This window comes from Babylonia areolata, chromosome 8 (genome assembly GCF_041734735.1).
Source record: "Babylonia areolata isolate BAREFJ2019XMU chromosome 8, ASM4173473v1, whole genome shotgun sequence".
NCBI classification, from domain to species: Eukaryota; Metazoa; Mollusca; class Gastropoda; order Neogastropoda; family Buccinidae; genus Babylonia; species Babylonia areolata.
This window is the reverse complement of record NC_134883.1, coordinates 40,108,637-40,126,214: the sequence shown is the minus strand read 5'-3', so window position 1 is coordinate 40,126,214 and position 17,578 is coordinate 40,108,637. Positions and strand designations below refer to the sequence as shown.

General features: G+C 42.2%; 1 protein-coding gene across 1 annotated transcript in view; it reads left to right on the top strand.

Annotated features, from left to right (window-relative positions):
* The window catches only part of LOC143284811 (serine/threonine-protein kinase Nek2-like), a 43,325-nt gene extending 29,451 nt beyond the window's left edge, over positions 1 to 13,874 (top strand). Inside the window, exons 9-12 of the mRNA XM_076591855.1 lie at positions 3,116 to 3,149; positions 5,450 to 5,501; positions 6,589 to 6,673; positions 10,984 to 13,874. Of these exons, the coding sequence (XP_076447970.1) occupies positions 3,116 to 3,149; positions 5,450 to 5,501; positions 6,589 to 6,673; positions 10,984 to 11,100 (288 nt within the window). The 3' untranslated portion in view covers positions 11,101 to 13,874. The remainder of the gene's footprint in view (positions 1 to 3,115; positions 3,150 to 5,449; positions 5,502 to 6,588; positions 6,674 to 10,983) is intronic.
* The last annotated feature ends 3,704 nt before the right edge of the window (positions 13,875 to 17,578 follow it).

Below are 17,578 nucleotides of genomic sequence, written 5' to 3'. Positions count from 1 at the left end.
TGAAAGGAGGGGTTCCTGAGGTCCAGCAAGGTTCTCAGTTCTGCTCCATACATGTTCATTGGTCCTGTGCTCGATCCAGGGAATTTGAAGGAGCTTCCTCAGGCATTTGTTCTCAAAGGCCTGGATCTTCCTTTCAGTTTCGGCCGTCAGTGTCCATGCCTCGCAACCATACAGTACAATGGAGTTATATATTTCATTTAATTAAGAGTATCGGTGATATTTGGAACGATGTGGAGATTCTTCTTCTCCTTCGTTCGTAGGCTGCAACTCCCACGTTCACTCGTATGTACACCAGTGGGCTTTTACGTGTATGACCGTTTTTACCCCGCCATGTAGGCAGCCATACTCTGTTTTCGGGGAGGGGGGTGCATGCTGGGTATGTTCTTGTTTCCGTAACCCACCGGACGCTCACATGGATTTCGGGATCTTTAACTCGCGTATTTGATCTTCTGCTTGCGGATACACACGAAGGGGGTTGAGGCACAAGCAGGTCTGCACATGTTGACCTGGGGAATCGGAAAGATCTCTACCCTTTACCTGCCAGGCACCATTACCGAGATTCGAACCCGGGTCCCTCAGATTGAAATTAAAGTTCAAGGCTTTAACCACTTGGCTGTTGCGCCTGTCATATGGAGATCCAAGGCCTATTGAAACTCAGAGATATATCTATGTTCCCCACTTGTCCTTCCACGATGCGTTCCGGCGTCGAACAGGTCCGAGAGAAACAGTCCCATGCAGCATCAAGTCCGAACATTTGAGGCTTCAGCTCTCGAAGACGCTTCAGTGTCGTGGATGACAGACGGAGTTTGACTCATGGTCCCGATCATACTAAGCGCCCGACACACGCAGCTCTGACTACAGCCCAAACCCCTATCTACAGGTAAACAGGGTGTAACTGGAGAAAGTCTTTAAAAATTCTTTTCAATTAAAAAAAAAACACAAAAAAATACCTGAAGTAGGTTGTAAAAAACGAGACTTTACTTTGATAAGATTCATCTAAAAAGCATAGGTTCATCTTTAGGGTGGTGGGAAAAAAAACACCAGGGGGAACATCACTGCCTTAAAAATAGAATGCCATTTATTGCCATTTAGTCCGTGGGGGAACATCTCATGACCAGTTAACACAGTACCTGATGACAAACCTATGGCATGAAACGGCATTTTTTTTTTTAAATCAAATTCAGTGTTATTTTGCAACCTACATTTTTAGAGACTTCATTCGTTTGGAAGTTTAATAAGCTTTTATTTTATCGTCGTATATGGGCTGTAGGGTGTAGACACTTTAGTACACGTCGGTAAGGACCGACCCCCCCCCCCCCCACCCCCCCTCGCCCCTCCAGTGACAGATTGTTGATGGGGGTTGAATCCACAGTTTGCCCCATCATCAGTCCATCGTCGTAACCTTTGCGCCACGTTCGCTAGTGGTACAAGTATAACAACACAGATTTTGAAGAATCACCTCTTCTCTGCCCCCCTCCCCCCACAACCACCCCCCCCCCCTTTCCCCCAAGCCCCCATTAACCGTCACGTGACCTGACAAGTCACATACTGTACACGGCCCAACACTCAGCATATATCATAGATTGACATTGGTTTACAGTTGAGCCAACAGTAAAGTGAGAGCTGTATTATCAAAGGTTTCTCTCTTTTGCAGTGGGAAATTATTTAGTTTTTTGTGCAGGGCTATAACTTTCAAACTAGGAGGCAAAATTGCACTGGTTCTTAGTGCTGCAGCCATGGGGGCTAGTTAGCCTTTGGGAACGATCCCAACGCCAACTGTCCTAAAACCCTCTTGGCCGAGAGAGTGGGGATGTAACTTGGGCAAGACACTCTCCACTATAATCAAATTCCAGCCCAGATAGTCGGTCGAATACGACTATCATACACACAGTATATGGAAATGTTTCAAGCGTGTGACCTTTCCATTGACATTAGCTCCGATCGAGGTCAGTTGGAATGGTTCGGTTTTATGGAGGCGACGTGCCGGAAGCAGTAAGACTTTGGAATTCTGATCCAGTGTTCACCAGTGATCAGGGTTCGAGGCCCCGTTTCGGCATGGTGTTGTGTCCTTGGGAAAGGCACTTTACTTCTTCTTCTTCTGCTTCGTTCGTGGGCTGCAACTCCCACGTTCACTCGTATGTACACGAGTGGGCTTTTACGTGTGTGACGGTTTTTACCCCCGCCATGTAGGCAGCCATACTCCGTTTTCGGGGGTGTGCATGCTGGGTATGTTCTTGTTTCCATAACCCACCGAACGCAGACATGGATTACAGGATCTTTAACTCGCGAATTTATCACCTGCTTGCCGTATACACACGAAGGGGGTTCAGGCACAAGCACAGGTCTGCACATATGTTGTTCACCTGGGAGATCAGGAGAAAAATCTCCAGCCATTCCCCACCAGGCGCGCCGTTACCGAGATTCGAACCCGGGACCCTCAAATTGAAAGTCCAACGCTTTATTAACCACTTGGCTATTGCGCCCGTCGCACTTTTCTTCGATTTTCACCACTCCACCCGGGCGTGAATGGGTACCTGACTTGGGCTGCGGAAGGTCAGTTAAAACAGCGGAAGGAGGAGAGGAGTGGGCATCGCCTCCCGATTTCGGTCCCCAGACACGGTGGATATGAATTCACTGCCTAGGTGAACAGTAACTGGCTATGTGACCTTTAACCTGTTTATTTATTCATATTTTATGCGTGTGACATGCATGACCCGGAATCACTTGTATGCGACAAGACAATTTTATATGGATTTACTAAATTAACTGATTGGTTGACTGTGATTACAAGCTAGGCAGATGCAGCTCATTGTATGGATTGACTAATTAACTGATTGGTTGACTGTGATTACAAGCTAGGCAGATGCAGCTCACTGCGTATATGAGGATATACCTACGCATTCACATCCTCTTGTACATGAATGAATGAGTGAATCAATGAATGAACGAACGAACAAGGCGAGATGAGCGTGCAGAAATAAAAAAAAGAAAGGAAGGAAGGAAGAAAAAGGAGGAAAACACTGTCAGTCTTATGGTTTCTGCTTGAGTTTACCTGTACTGTTAGATTGCGTTCGGGACTTTATTAATGATTCGCTTTTTCTTTCTTTTTTTTCAGATTGTCGACGCGGGAATGCAGAGGAGCTTACAAAGTGAGACTTTATTCTTGGATCGTGTTTCCGTTTCATCCTTGTTGTTGCATGAAGTGGAGTGATGGCCTAGGGGTAACGCGTCCGCCTAGGAAGCGAGAGAATCTGAGCACGCTGGTTCGAATCACGGCTCAGCCGCCGATATTCCCCCCCCCCCCCTCCCCCCCCCACCTCCCCCTCCATTAGGCCTTGAGTGGTGATCTGGACGCTAGTCATTCGGATGAGACGATAAACCGAGGTCTCGTGTGCAGCATGCACTTAGCGCACGTAAAAAAAAACCTACGGCAACAAAATGGTCGGTTCTTGCAAAATTCTCAAGAAAAATCCACTTCGATAGGAAAAACAAATAAAACTGCACACGGGGAGGGGGGGGGGGGGGGAGTGACCCTGTGGTATAGCGACGCGCTTTCCCTGGGGAGAATAGCCCCGGCAAATTTCACACAGAGAAATCTGTTGTGATAAAAAGAAATACAAATTCAAACACAAATACAAATACAAATAAATATTTCTTTGTCTTCTACGTTCTTTTGATGATGGGTGAGCATGAAAGTGACGCCGGCCTATGTTTTATGGAGATTCATTTTTTGGATACTTTTTGACCTATCGACTTTATGTAATTAATTCATCTCATCCATTCATTCTCCTCCTCCTCCTCGTCCTCCTTCTATTTGTTTTATTCTTTTTTTCTTATCATCGTCATCATCATTATCATCTTCTTTTCATTATCATTATCAGTTCTCAGTTTCTTTCAGCCGTGAGCATGCATATTGGTGTTGACAGTTTGTATTCGCCACTGAGTCACGTTTACACCCATTCATTCGTTTACTCTCAAATGTTTAGACTGGCTGAGAGAAAGGTTTTGTTGGAATTTAACGTTCTTTCTGCTCTAGACAACGTTACGCTTTTCTTTTCCCGAAATTCCGAAGAAGTATTTTCGAATGTTCTCTCTCTCTCTCTCTCTCTCTCTCTCTCTCTCTCTCTCTCTCTCTCTCTCTCTTCTACGTGTGTATGTCAGTGTCTGTGTGTGTGTGTGTACGCGTTTATATGTTTGTATGTGCGCGTGCTTGCGTATGAGTGAGTGACAAAACTGTCTCCCAAACAATTATTCTCAGTCAATGATTGTTTGACATCTTTCTTTTCTTTTCTTTCCTTTTTCTTTTTTTTCTTTTCTTTTTTAGCGGAAGAATGTGGGGTTCCTTAATCCTTTCACTGCCAGTCAACCTGGAGTTCAAAATTCCCTTGTACTATATAAACAAAGAAAATATGGTGTCTAAGACTAGCTGACGATTCTCCCTGTGGTGTGTAGAAAATATGGCCTATCCTACCACCGAACATTAAGAGCAATAGGTTCATGGATAACAGACCCATAATGTGGTCACCCTTCAGTGACATGGGTCCTCTACCTAGCTGCTGCATAAATGCGAGTTTGGCAGTGAAACAGTTAAGTGTCAACATAAAAGGTTGAAGGTCCCATAACTGTTTACAGCCATTGCCGCGTGACAGTGAGTGACTTCATATCTCACTGTGTCCAGGGCGCATAAGTTATACGAAGGCGGGGCCCACTCCGCTCCCTCCGACGTTTCTACCCTCCCAGGGTACCCATTCACGCCTGGTCGAGTGAGGGAGAATCGGAGTTAAGTGCCTGTCCTCTGTGAAGTGGAGTGATGGCCTAGAGGTAATGCGTCAGCCTAGGAAGCGAGAGAATCTGAGTGCACTGGTTCGAATCAGGGCTCAGCCGCAGATATTTTCGCCCCCTCCATTAGACCTTAAGTGGTGGTCTGGACGCTAGATAAACCGAGGTCCCGTGTGCAGCATGCATTTAGCGCACGTAAAAGAACCCATGGCAACAAAAGGGTTGTTCCTGGCACAAATCTGTAGAAAAATCCACTTCGATAGGAAAAACAAATAAAACTACACGCAGGAAAAAATACAAAAAAACATGGGTGGCGCTGTAGTGTAGCGACGCGCTCTCCCTGGGGAGAGCATCCCGAATTCACCACAGAGAAATCTGATGTGATAAAAAGAAATACAAATACAAATATCCCAAGGACACACAACAACATGCCGAAACTGCGTCTCGAACCCTAGTCCCGGGTGAACACTCACTGAATCAGACGGAACTTCCAGCACAACCGATTCTGCCACGCTGGGAGGGAGGAATTTAGAAAGCAAATGTCAAGTCTTTGGAATCAGTCGCCCATGTACAATGCACGCTACACACGAAACACATCAATGCCTGTATTGCGTCCAGGTGGGCGTATAGTCCCATAGAATCACGAGTGGTTTATTTTCCTCTCTTTCAGAGGTGTCCAGTGGGGAGGCTTCTCTTGATGAACAGATGGAAATGCTGAAATCGTAAGTGGAATTGTCGGTTTCGATACTGAGGGTGTGTAAGGGTAGGCCATTGGTGTAAGGTTGTTTGCAGTTGTACAAATGTATGTCCGTCCGTCCGTCCATCTCAGTGTCAGTCTGTTGTCTGTCTGTGTCTCTGTCTGTGTCTGTCTCTCTCTCTCCTACATTTTGTGTTATGTTGCCCTGCCTTGAGTGACCTCAGACAAAAACTAATCCAACCAAAGTATTATAAAGATCCATCTAACTTAAGATTTAATTTGCTCATGTCGTCAAGACATGAGTCTACTCTGTGTAACATGGCCATTTTTATACATGAGGCATTAAAGAGATTGGGGACTGTTACGTCGTGAATGTTGTTCAACATCTGTGTTAGCTATTTTTGGTTGGTTTGTGTTGTAGATTCATAGTGTGTCATGGTAAATCTTGTTTATGCTTCTTTAATGTTACCCCCATTAGTAAGGGGCTTTGGCCTTTGTCTGAATAAAAAAAAAATCATTATCGTTGTCGTTATCTCTCTCTCTATTTTCGGCTTTCTCTCTCTGGGATTTCCCCCTCCTTTTTCTTTTCCTCTTCAGAAAAAGGTAATGAAGGATAATTATATTCCAGTTACTATTGATGTGCTGCCCTAGCGGCATATTTATGTGACTGCCATTTATAATGCTTTGTTGGTTTATTGTCTGCCTGGTTTTTGAAGTGCTGCCTTCCGATTGCTTGTGTGTGTGTGTGTGCGTGTGTGTGTGTGTGTGTGTATGTGTGTGTGGGTGTGTGTGTGCGTGTGTGTATGTGTGTGTGTGTGTGTGTGTGTGTGTGTAATCAACTACTTGTAGATCTCTGTAATTACACAAGACAGTTAAAACTGATCAGATATTCATTGGTGCGAACACACACACACACACACACACACTCTCTCTCTCTCTCTCTCTCTCTGTCTCTGTCTCTCTCTCTCTCTCTCTCTCTCTCTCTCTCACTTTCGGCACAAAATTAATTACTGCAAAACACAATAGCGAGGACCACCACAGAGCTAGTTCACCCATCCTTGTTCACACCTGTAACGGGCATATATATATATATATTTCTTTGTTGTGTTCAGGGTAGTGACCGCCATTCTGGGTGAGGAGACGTGGAGAAAAGCGTATGTGCTGGTCATGTCAGCCCGCTCGACCAGTGACCTCATGGTATATTGCCTGTTCCCTTCTTACTGCACACATAATGTACTGTGAACTTCCTTATCAGCACCACCACCACCCCCACGCCCTCACGCCCCCCACACCTCCACCCCCGCCCCTTCTTGCACATATTTCACCCCCAAATTGGTGGTGTTCGTTAACAGGGTCGGTATTTACTCAACCCTTTGCCTGGTCCCAGTCCCTTACTTAGTTTCACCAGACAGTAAGTAGTAGCTTACCGACTGGGCGCTCACTCACTGTTCTAAAAACAGATGGATAGCTCATTGGCCATGAATGCTGAAGCCAACTGGACGCCATACTGAGACTTGTATTCAGCTGTCAGTCCGATTAGAAGTTGTCTGCAAACTGGTGGTAGTTTCTGAACTGTAACCATGTATCTTCAATGAAATCGCGTTATGCTTGCCCCCACAGCATACTAAATGCTCTGTCTTGATTGGTATCTGCCAATGGTTTATTTACCAAAGTTATTACAGGAAAACAGTGCAGTCAGTGACACCGGAGATTAGAAAAGAGAGATAAACCACTTGCAGAAATTGCTGAAGCCAAGCAGCCTGCGCCGCGGCACGCATTCATTATTCATGAGCTGCCTTTGCCCCGCCCAAACGAAAGGAAAGCGTCAGTCGAACGCAGTCTCCTTAGTGATTTTATAATTTGGATTACACCTTTTTTCCCTTTTCTGTTTGCTTCATCCCACGCAGATGTCAAACTCAATTTTGTTGTGAATAACATTCCTAAATATTTATATGTATTGGTTACTTTTATTTCCCTATCACCACAGCACCATTTTTCACGAGTCGAAAGATGACCTCCATCGCGGAAAACTATAATATTGGTCTTAACGAGATTCACTGTTTGTTGTAGTCTGTCTGTTTCTTGCTTAAGGGCATTTAATTGATTTTGTAACCCTATGGGTGTGTCAGACAAGAGAACAACATCATCAGCAAATAGCATTAAGAGCAAATCTGTTGCGCCAAGTATCATTTGTATTCCATGTCTCCCCTTCTTTGATAACTCCACTGCCAATTCACCGATGAAAAAGGAAAACAGCTGTGTGCTTGGCATACAACCTTGTTTAACCCCTCTTGGACACTGAAAAAAGTCTGAATAAATACCTTTGTCACGAACACATACAAGTACAGAATCGTAGATGCTTTTAACAGCCATGTAAAACTCCCGAGAGAGAGAGACAGAGACTTAGAGAGAGAGATAGAGCACAGTACAACGGTCTGCTCGGGCAACATGAAGCGTACGTATATATATATGAATTATATATATGATTATGTACATATAGATAGATTTAGATTTACATACTGATAGATCTATATGAAATTATGTATGTATGTATTCATGTATGTATGTATAGACAGATGTTAGAAGAGAGACAGAGCTGAATATGTGTTTTATGTTTTGATATATATATATATTTTTTTTTTTTAAGAAATGGTGATGTAAACCAGAAGGTGTGAAGAAAAAGTAGCGTTACGAAAACGCAGTTCAATAATTTATAACTGTCTCTCTCATGTACAACATTGCGCTGGGGGAGGTGGGGGGGGGAGTTGGTGGTGGGGGGAGCTGCTTTATTTTCTTTTTATATTATCAACATTCAAGCAGATGCAAACGTGCTAAAAACCAAAGCAAAAATGAATCGGTTTTCATTGTATACAGCGAATCTTACTACACGTGGGAAATTCCAGGCGTAACTTAACTTTCGCTTTACTGCAGCTGAACCGTCGAACCGACCAGTTTCCTTCAGGTGGGGAAGGAGAGGGTGATTTACCCCCACCCTTCCGCACTGCGTGTGTGCCCCAAAACGGCTTCAGCACTGTTATAGACAGTAAGAAGGGGCCTGCCGCGAGTGGTTTATCTCTCTTTTCTAATCTCCGGTGACACGTAGCTCAAACTTGCTGTGGAGGCACACGCAGGATGGTCAGCTTAACTGACGCCGCAAGCAAGCGAAAGCTGGCTGTGTAGCGGTCATCTTAGCCAGCAGAGCGCTCGGCTACACATATGAAGTTATCGCTTCGCGCTCTACTAACACGAGTAGTAAAATGGCTGATTGAACAGTTCCGCTGGCATTAGTTAGCAAAGGGGCTCAAAGATGGCATGCGCTATCCGCCTATTTTTAGAGCAGTGGCGCTCACAACGTGCGCGAGAAGTCTCTCAGTCGTCAGAGACTCGCGATATCAGTAAGTAATTAATCCTGGACGAGAGTTTATATTACATTCAATTGTGTTCAGATTTGTTTCGCGACATACTGTGATGACCAGTATCAACTTGAATAAACTGTATGCCCTGGGACAGACCTACCGTTCTCCGTTGACAGTTCAAAACAAAACGTTAGCTTTTTTTCGGGGGGCTGGGGGGGGGGGGGACACTGCGTCATGGAGTGACGTCATGATCGCGGTTTTTGTTGTTGTTTTTCCCCCCACTGGCAAACGACACACCATCTCATGCACTGTCGTTCTATTCTTTATCAAATGATGTAATTTTGCACACGTAGATAACCTACAATGCCAAATAGCACACAGGTTTGTTTTTTGTTTGTTTTGTTTTTGTTTCTGTTGTGTGATTTTTTTTTTCAAACTAGGGGCTGCGTGAGCGTTTACAAGATATTTTACCCTGTGCACAGGTTTTGTTTTGTTTGTTGTTGTTTTTTCAACCCAAAATGGGGTGACGGAGATAGGTGGATGGATGGACGGGGCTTGGGGGCGTTTGCAAGGCAGTACACATTACATTGATCGTGTGACTGTGGATTTTCTGACACATACACACATTGATAAATGCTTTCGCACCCACACCCCCATCCCAACCCCCAGCTTCCCCGTCTATTATTGATGTTTGTTCGTGCATGTCCTGGCCCAATACATGCAATTTATACATCATTCGTTGGCATGTCTTGAATATCGAAACCTGTTTTAATGGCAACTGATTTTCATGTGGTTTGCATGAGGAATTCTGTTTAATGTCCCATGTCACACATAGGAGCCAACTGGTATTTGTAAACACTTTGTAAAAGTTTCACATTTTTTAAAGGTGATTATTTAATGAGAAATTGATCATTGAAAACATTGTAGAAAACACGTTAACAGTTGTACAATTATCATCTTACGGCAGAGGTGTTTGTCACAATTTCTTAATGCTTGACGTCATTCATGGCGCTGTCGTGTGGCGACGCGTCTCTCCCTGGGGAGAGCAGCCCGAACTGTAATTTCACACAGAGAAAATCTGTTGTGATAAAAAGAAATACAAATACAGATATCACAAATTGACATAAGCTTACAGCTGGGCCAACAGCAAAGTGCGAGCTGAATGATCAATGGTTTTTTCATTGCAGTGGGAAGTCATTTACACCTTTGTCTTTTGTGAAGGACTATGACTCTCAAACTACGAAGCAAGATCACACTGACTGTTTGTGCTGCAGCCTTGGGGCTAGTTGGCCTTTTGGAACCATCCCAACGCCGACCGTCCTAAAACCCTCTTGGCCGAGAGAGTAAATTAAGCAAGACACTCTCCACTATAATTAAATTCTAGCCCAGATATTTGAGGCAGCAGTTGCCTCCTCTGCTGTTCTGATGGTCATAGTCGGACACGACTGACTATCATATGCAGTGTAACGCACAGTGTGCGTCTCACCCGAATTGACGATTACTCGCGTCCGTCACAAGTACTGTACCCTCTTTGCTTGGATCCATGCATCGGCCTGTCTCTACCGTGCCATTGTCTTCGTCTTATGTCTTTCTCTCTCCCCATCACACACGCACGCGCGCACGCGTTTCTGCGTAGTGTATGTGTTTGTGTGTGGTGCATGTACTTGTGTGTGTGTGTGTGTGTGTGTGTGTTTGTATGTGCTTGTGTATGTGGTGCATGTGCGTTGTGTGTGTGTGTGTGTGTGTGATTTGCATGTGCTGTGTGTGTGTGTGTGTGTGCGTAATTATATGTGTGTGGCATGTGTGTATGTGTATTTGTGCGTTTGTGCGTGCATGTGCTTTATGTGTGTATGTGTGGTGCATGTGCTTGGGGGGGGGTGCATGTGCTGTGTGTGTGTGTGGTGCATGTACTTTGTGCGTGTGTGTGGTGCATTACTGTGTGTGTGTGTGTGTGTGTGTGTGTGTGTGTGTGTGTGGTGCATTACTCTGTGTGTGTGTGTGTGTGTGTGTGGTGCATTACTTTGTGTGTGTGTGTGTGTGTGTGGTGCATTACTTTGTGTGTGTGTGTGTGTGTGTGTGTGTGTGGTGCATTACTTTGTGTGTTTGCGTGTGTGTGTGTATGTGTGTGTGTGTATGTGTGTGTGTGTGCAGGCAGGACTGAGGCCACTGCTCGGGGACCTGATGGATCAGCTGAGCAACATCGTCATCTACTGTTTCCTCAAGGAGTCGGTCCGGCAGCCAAGAGGCGTGGCGTCTTCCATCAACTGAATCCCTCTCTCTCACTCTGTCTCTCTCTGTCTCACTCTGTCTCTCACTGTCTCTCTCTCTCTCACTCTCTCTCTCCCTCCCTCCCTCTCTCCCCCCCTCTCTCTCCTACCTCTCCCTCTCTCTCTCTCCCTCCCCCTCTCTTTCTCCCCCTCTTTGTCTCTCTCCCTCTCTCTCTCTTTCTCCCTCACTCTCTCTCTCTCTCTCTCACTGTCTCTCACTCTCTCTCTCTCTCACACTGTCACTCTCTCTCACTCTCTTTCTCTCTCTCTCATTCTCTCTCTCACACTCTCTCACTCTCCCTCCCTCTGTCACTCTCTCTCTCATTCTCTCTCTCTCACTCTCCCACTCTCTCCCAGTCTCTCTCTCTCTCTCTCTCTCTCTCTCTCTCTCTCTCTCTCTGTCTGTCTCTCTCTTTCTCTTTCACATGCCTGTACATTGAAAACAAAGCAAAGCAGTGCCACTGATGATCTCCATGACATGTGACATTGCGTAGTGCCGGCGTACTGATACATGATGTTTCAGTAAAAATTCGTTCGTTCGTTCGTTCGCTCTCTTTCTCTCTGTCTGCCTCTCTCTCTCTCTGTGTCTGCCTGTCTGTGTGTGTCTCTCTCTCACTCTTTCTCACACACACAGACACATTCACACACACACAGACACACACACACACACTCGCACACACACACACACACACACACACACACACACACACATATATATATATATATATATAAACAATTTAAAAGAAAAGGAAACAGTTGTGTAAGTGGAGTCACACACACACACACACACACACACACACACACACACACACACAGATATATATCATGTAAAAGAGAAGAAAATAAAACAGTTGTGTGTGTGTGGAGTGTTAGTGGACGTGAGTGTGTGGGTGATGTTTGCCTAGGTAACGTGTGGGGTAGGAGGAGTTTAAAAAGGGAGCAAGAAACCCATGCAGTTGTTTTTGTTGTTTGTTTTTTAAATTATCTGATGTGAAGTTACCGCTCCTTTCGTGTGTGTGTGAAATATAATGTAGACAGATTTAATTATTAATATGAAATTTGATGTGATTTTATGTATGTCTTTTTATGAGACCTCATAGACGTGATATCAGTTATATATATATATATATATATATATATATATATATATATATATATATATATATATATATATATATATATACATGTATGTTGTGAGAGAGAGAGGGTGAGACATCCCAACCCGTGTATTTCCGAATGATGCACAAATAAATTATACTTGATTTGACCTGATTCCGGCACGATACTTTGTAAACTTACATAGTTTCAAACACTAATCTTTCTTGTGAATCCTGCGTGAGCCCTTCACATACTTACCAAAAATTTATGTACACTTGGTTTCATGCACTGTCTTGCCAGAAACAGTCCTGGATACCTAACTTCTAACCACATTTTCAGGTTATTACCATTCAGCCAGTGACCGCAAAATACGCCTTGTATGCTTGTGCATGCGGCTTCTGTTCAAACGTGTGTGTGTGTGTGTTTGCAGTGCGTGCATGTGTGAGTATGCACAAGTTTTTATACTGATATGAACTTGTATGCATCCTACTTTCTACTGTATCTGTGTATGATTTTCGATCTATGTTCGTATCTTATTATGTATATCCCCTCACGCCACGCCCCCCCCCCTCCCCCTCCCCCCCAAAAAAAATTCCTTGTGACCCCGATACACTTGGTAATAAAGACATATTCTATTCTATTTCATTCTATTCATGTGCATGTATCACATAATTATACATAATTGTAGAGGAAAAATTTAGTCCTAAGTGGTTTACCTCATCCAACTTGGTAAGGGAGTGCATCTTTGCGAAATGGTTTTGTTTATTTGTTGTAGTTGTTTTTGATTGATTTGCTGAACTTGTCATCTCCATAACTTCCATTTTTCATCAGATCTAGAGAGAAGAGGTATGTATTGTGATGAGCAGACTTACTTAAGTTAATGCGAGTTCCATGTAATCCCTAATGGTCAGATTGTCTACCTGCGTACTAGACATGCGTGTTCAGTTGAGGCATATTAGTTGGTGAGATGGATTAGGCACAAATGTGTAGGCCTACATGATGTGTTACATACATACATATATATATATTTTTTTTTTTTTTTTTTTTTTTTTTAATGGGCAACAGAAATGATCGAGAAGCAGTCTGAAATATAACTAGAAAGGCAGAGCAACAGCCAATAATGTCAGTTTGATAAAACAAATATTGGCGCCATCTCCAGACCACGGCACCAATTAATGCGCAGAAAAAGTACAGTGGAGCTGACAGGACCATTGGATTCAGTGACGTAACTCCGTGTGTGTGTGGTTGCGTGTGACGACTGTGACTGGTGTGACAATTAGTGTGTAACTTCTTCGCATGCAAGTGCTCCGAGATCAATGTATATGCATTAACGTACAGTCCTATATAAAGTAATGCTTCATTTGTCCGTGTTAATGTTTCGATACAGACATAATGTGGGCTCTCAAAGATCGACCAGTGTGTTGTGTTCATGCCGTAGGTTAGGCATCAAATCTTTTCTTTCTTTTTTTCAGCAGATGTGATGCAGCGTATATGGATCAGCTCAAACGCTTTGACACCTCCCTAAAACTGATAGTTTGTTGGAGCGCTGTGGAATGTGACTGAACTTAGGTTACATAATGGATGTGTGTCCATGAATGTACTAATATTTTATATAAATCTAATGTGTTTTGCCTGCCTGTGTTACAGTACAAATAAACTATTATTGTTTCAAGTAAACTGTTTTCCTGGAGTCTATGTGTGTGTGTGTGTGTGTGTGTGTGTGTTTGCATGACATGATGATTCTGTTTTACTGTGTGGATGTACTGAATATGTGCATGCTTGAAGTACATGCATATGCTGTGTGTGTGTATGTGTGTGTGTGTGTGTGAAGGTCTGGTGTGGGTAAGAGCAAACTTTTGAAGGAAGCTGAAGGACCTGTGGATGAGTTTAGTAACGCTGATTAGAGAAAAAGAAATGGAAACCACAATAATACTACCAATGACTGGCACACAAGAGGATGAAAGCCGACAGACAGCACAAAGGTGCGTTCAAACCATTTCCCAACGAAACACTAACAAAACAAATTGAATGGTAGGATCTGTATGCCTGACCAGTGCCGCATTTGACCTATGCACAGGCCTGGCAATTTTAGACACTGATCTTCTGTTTGAAAACAAATTGAAAAAATAAAAATAAACGCAAACACATGCGCGAACGCAAAATTTTAATCTAATGTTAATTTTTAAAATAAACACACATGCAAACAAACTTTTGATTTCATGTTAATTTGTTATAACTTTAGCAATTTATGCATGCAAGCATTTGTCCAGTGTTTATTTGCACCGGTACACATATGATACTAATGCCTGTAAACAATGTCTGCGATTCTGAGAAGGCAACCATTTCAGCTGTCTGACAGATTAATATTTCTGAAAAAATACTGGATGTTTTGCTGTTACCTGCTAAGTAGACTACTTGCAGTTTAATTTTGTGGCATTTTCTTTAGGATTCTGGAAAAGTTTGTATTGCTGTGAAAGTAATTATTTTTTTTAGTGAGGGCAATAAATAATATTTTAAAATCTGATTCAGTTTAACATTTTTTCGTCTGTTGGTTTCAACCAGATGAAATAATTAAGGAATCAGAACTTTACTCTGGCCCTTAGAAGGGAATAACATGAAACAAAAAATATGTAAACTTGTTAACTAAAGTTATATTATCAAGTTACTGATATATATATAAAAAAAATTTTTTAAAGCACTGTAGTGTACTGTAGCATAAATTACTAATTTATGAAGGTGAAGACTTGAAGAGAACATATTATTCCTGTTTTAAAATGTATATTTGATCTTCTGCATGTATGCGTACACATAAAGATAATGGCAGGTATGCATATATATATATATATATAACCCATGACCCAAAAGGCTCCATAACTTGGATTCAAACACAAGACCCTCAAAATGAAAGATCATCACAGCTCTTTGACAATTTTGTTTCGTAGATATATACATGTGTGTGTGTGTGTATGCAAAGCATTTCACCAGGCGAGAGTGAAGCTGATGCTTTGCCTCTATAAAACTGGCATTATTATTTGGTATAGTGTAACGAACACCATACCATTACAGCTTTGTACATTGCCAATAAAAAATCTGCAGTATAATCAAATCCTGGTCTCAGAAAACAAAATCTGGAATTACCAATGCAGTGCAGTATTCCACATTCAACTGCAGCTCAAAAGCGATTGTCAGGTACATAGTGAACTGATACACTGTTAATAATTAAATTTCTAATTTTAAATATCCTTGATTAAAATCAAGTATGTAACAGATTACTATAAATAAATAAAAATAATTTTTAAAAAGTTGATTTTCAAGAAAGGCCAATCTTCACCTTTTCAAGTTTTAGTGTAACATAAAAATTACTTTGTCAAAGATACCGAATTTATGAAGAAATGTTTGGTATTGCTTAATGAAGAAGAAAAAATATGTGATGAAGCTTAAAAGAACTGAAGACAGTCCACACCTTAGGGTTACGGTTAGGTGATTTGGCACCTTGAAACTGAAACTAAGTATTAGGTCAGTATTCATTACTAAACAAATTTACAATGTGCATCTTTTTGGACTCCACGGATTAATAAATGAATATGCTGCCGTTATGATGTAAAACAGTTCGATTAAATGTTGGTGTTTTTGGGTTTTTTTTTAATCAAATGTAAACGTATTTGTCGTGAAACTCAGTAGCATTCTTAACACTGCCATATCCCCTCTTTCAGTGACTTTCCCCCCATGCCGGATCAGGTACTAGAATTCCTCATGGATGCTACGTCCTTCGTTCTCTCAAGCCGGTAATGGCGAGAAACCGCCGAACGCCGCACCTGAGATATCCGTTCGAATTCATCATTTCCAGCATTGGAGGCATCACTGCGATAAGCGCTAGCCACAGTTTTCTCATCATTTCGGCCGTACTGAAACCGCCGATCAAATAAGATCAAAAGTGTAAAAGTTTTAAAACACAAAAAGACTGGACGAAGACATTACAAAAACGCACACGATACACGACAGAACGCACACACATGCAACCTCCAAGGAGGAAGTGACGGAAACATGCAGGAACAAGGCTTTCGAAGGCTATTTGTGCGACAGCCTGTCACAATTTAATATACACATAGGTTTTAAATCTCTTCTTCTTCTTCTCTTCTTCTTCTTAATGATGATAATAAAAATAACAATAGATAATGCATACTGATATAGCATTTTATCAAGAAAGATGCTCCGGGTGCTTTTCAACACAAAATTCTACATTACATCAATGCCACACGTGTACACACTTAAATGCACCTATCAAAGTATACATACAAAATTCACACACTCATACATACACACACACATACATACATGGCAAAGAAATTCACCTTTACAAATTTGTTTTGCTTCTTAAATTATTTGTTTGTTTTCTTTGTTTTTAAGATTGACTACCTGCTCTTCAGTGTTGTCCTGCGGCGGGGATATCCACTACAGATCCATCGTTCAGTCTAGAGATATGAAATAAAAAATACACACACCATATAACAAAATAGAGCGATGTCAAAAAACAAAAAGAAAAAAATGTGTGAGCTTTTTTTTTTTTTCTTTTTTTTTTCTTTTTTTCTTTTTTCATGGGAAAATCAGTCTGAAATATAACTAGAAAGGCAGAGCAACAGCCAATAATGTCAGTTTGATAAAACAAATATTGGCGCCATCTCCAGACCACGCAGAAAAAAGTACAGTGGAGCTGACAGGACCATTGGATTCAGTGACGTAACTCCGTGTGTGTGTGGTTGCGTGTGACGACTGTGACTCTGGTGTGACAATTAGTGTGTAACTTCTTCGCATGCAAGTGCTCTGAGATCAATGTATATGCATTAACGTACAGTCCTATATAAATTAATGCTTCATTTGTCTGTGTTAATGTTTTGATACAGACATAATGTGGGCTCTCGAAGATCGACCAGTGTGTTGTGTTCATGCCGCAGGTAGGGTATCAAATCTTTTTTCTTTTCTTTTTTTAAGCAGATGTGATGTAGCGTATATGGATAAGCTCACACACTTTGACACCTCCCTAAAACTGATAGTTTGTTGGAGCGCTGTGGAATGTGTCTGAACTCAGGTTACATAATGGATGTGTGTCCGTGAATGTACTAATATTTTATATAAATCTAATAAATATGTGTTTTGCCTGCCTGTGTTACAAGTCATTTCGCAACAAACAAAATCCATAACTAGTCTTTTAATTGTTCTTTACTGATTAAAAAAAAAAAGAAAAAAAGATTTAAATCATGCATTGGTGCCTGCTTAAATCCGTTTCTTTTTGTGAGAGGACAATAGATTGGCCTCTCATATGCAGCAGGAATGTCTGTTACCAACTGTGCTGAACTGAGTGGAAGGGCTAGGTTATCTCCCTT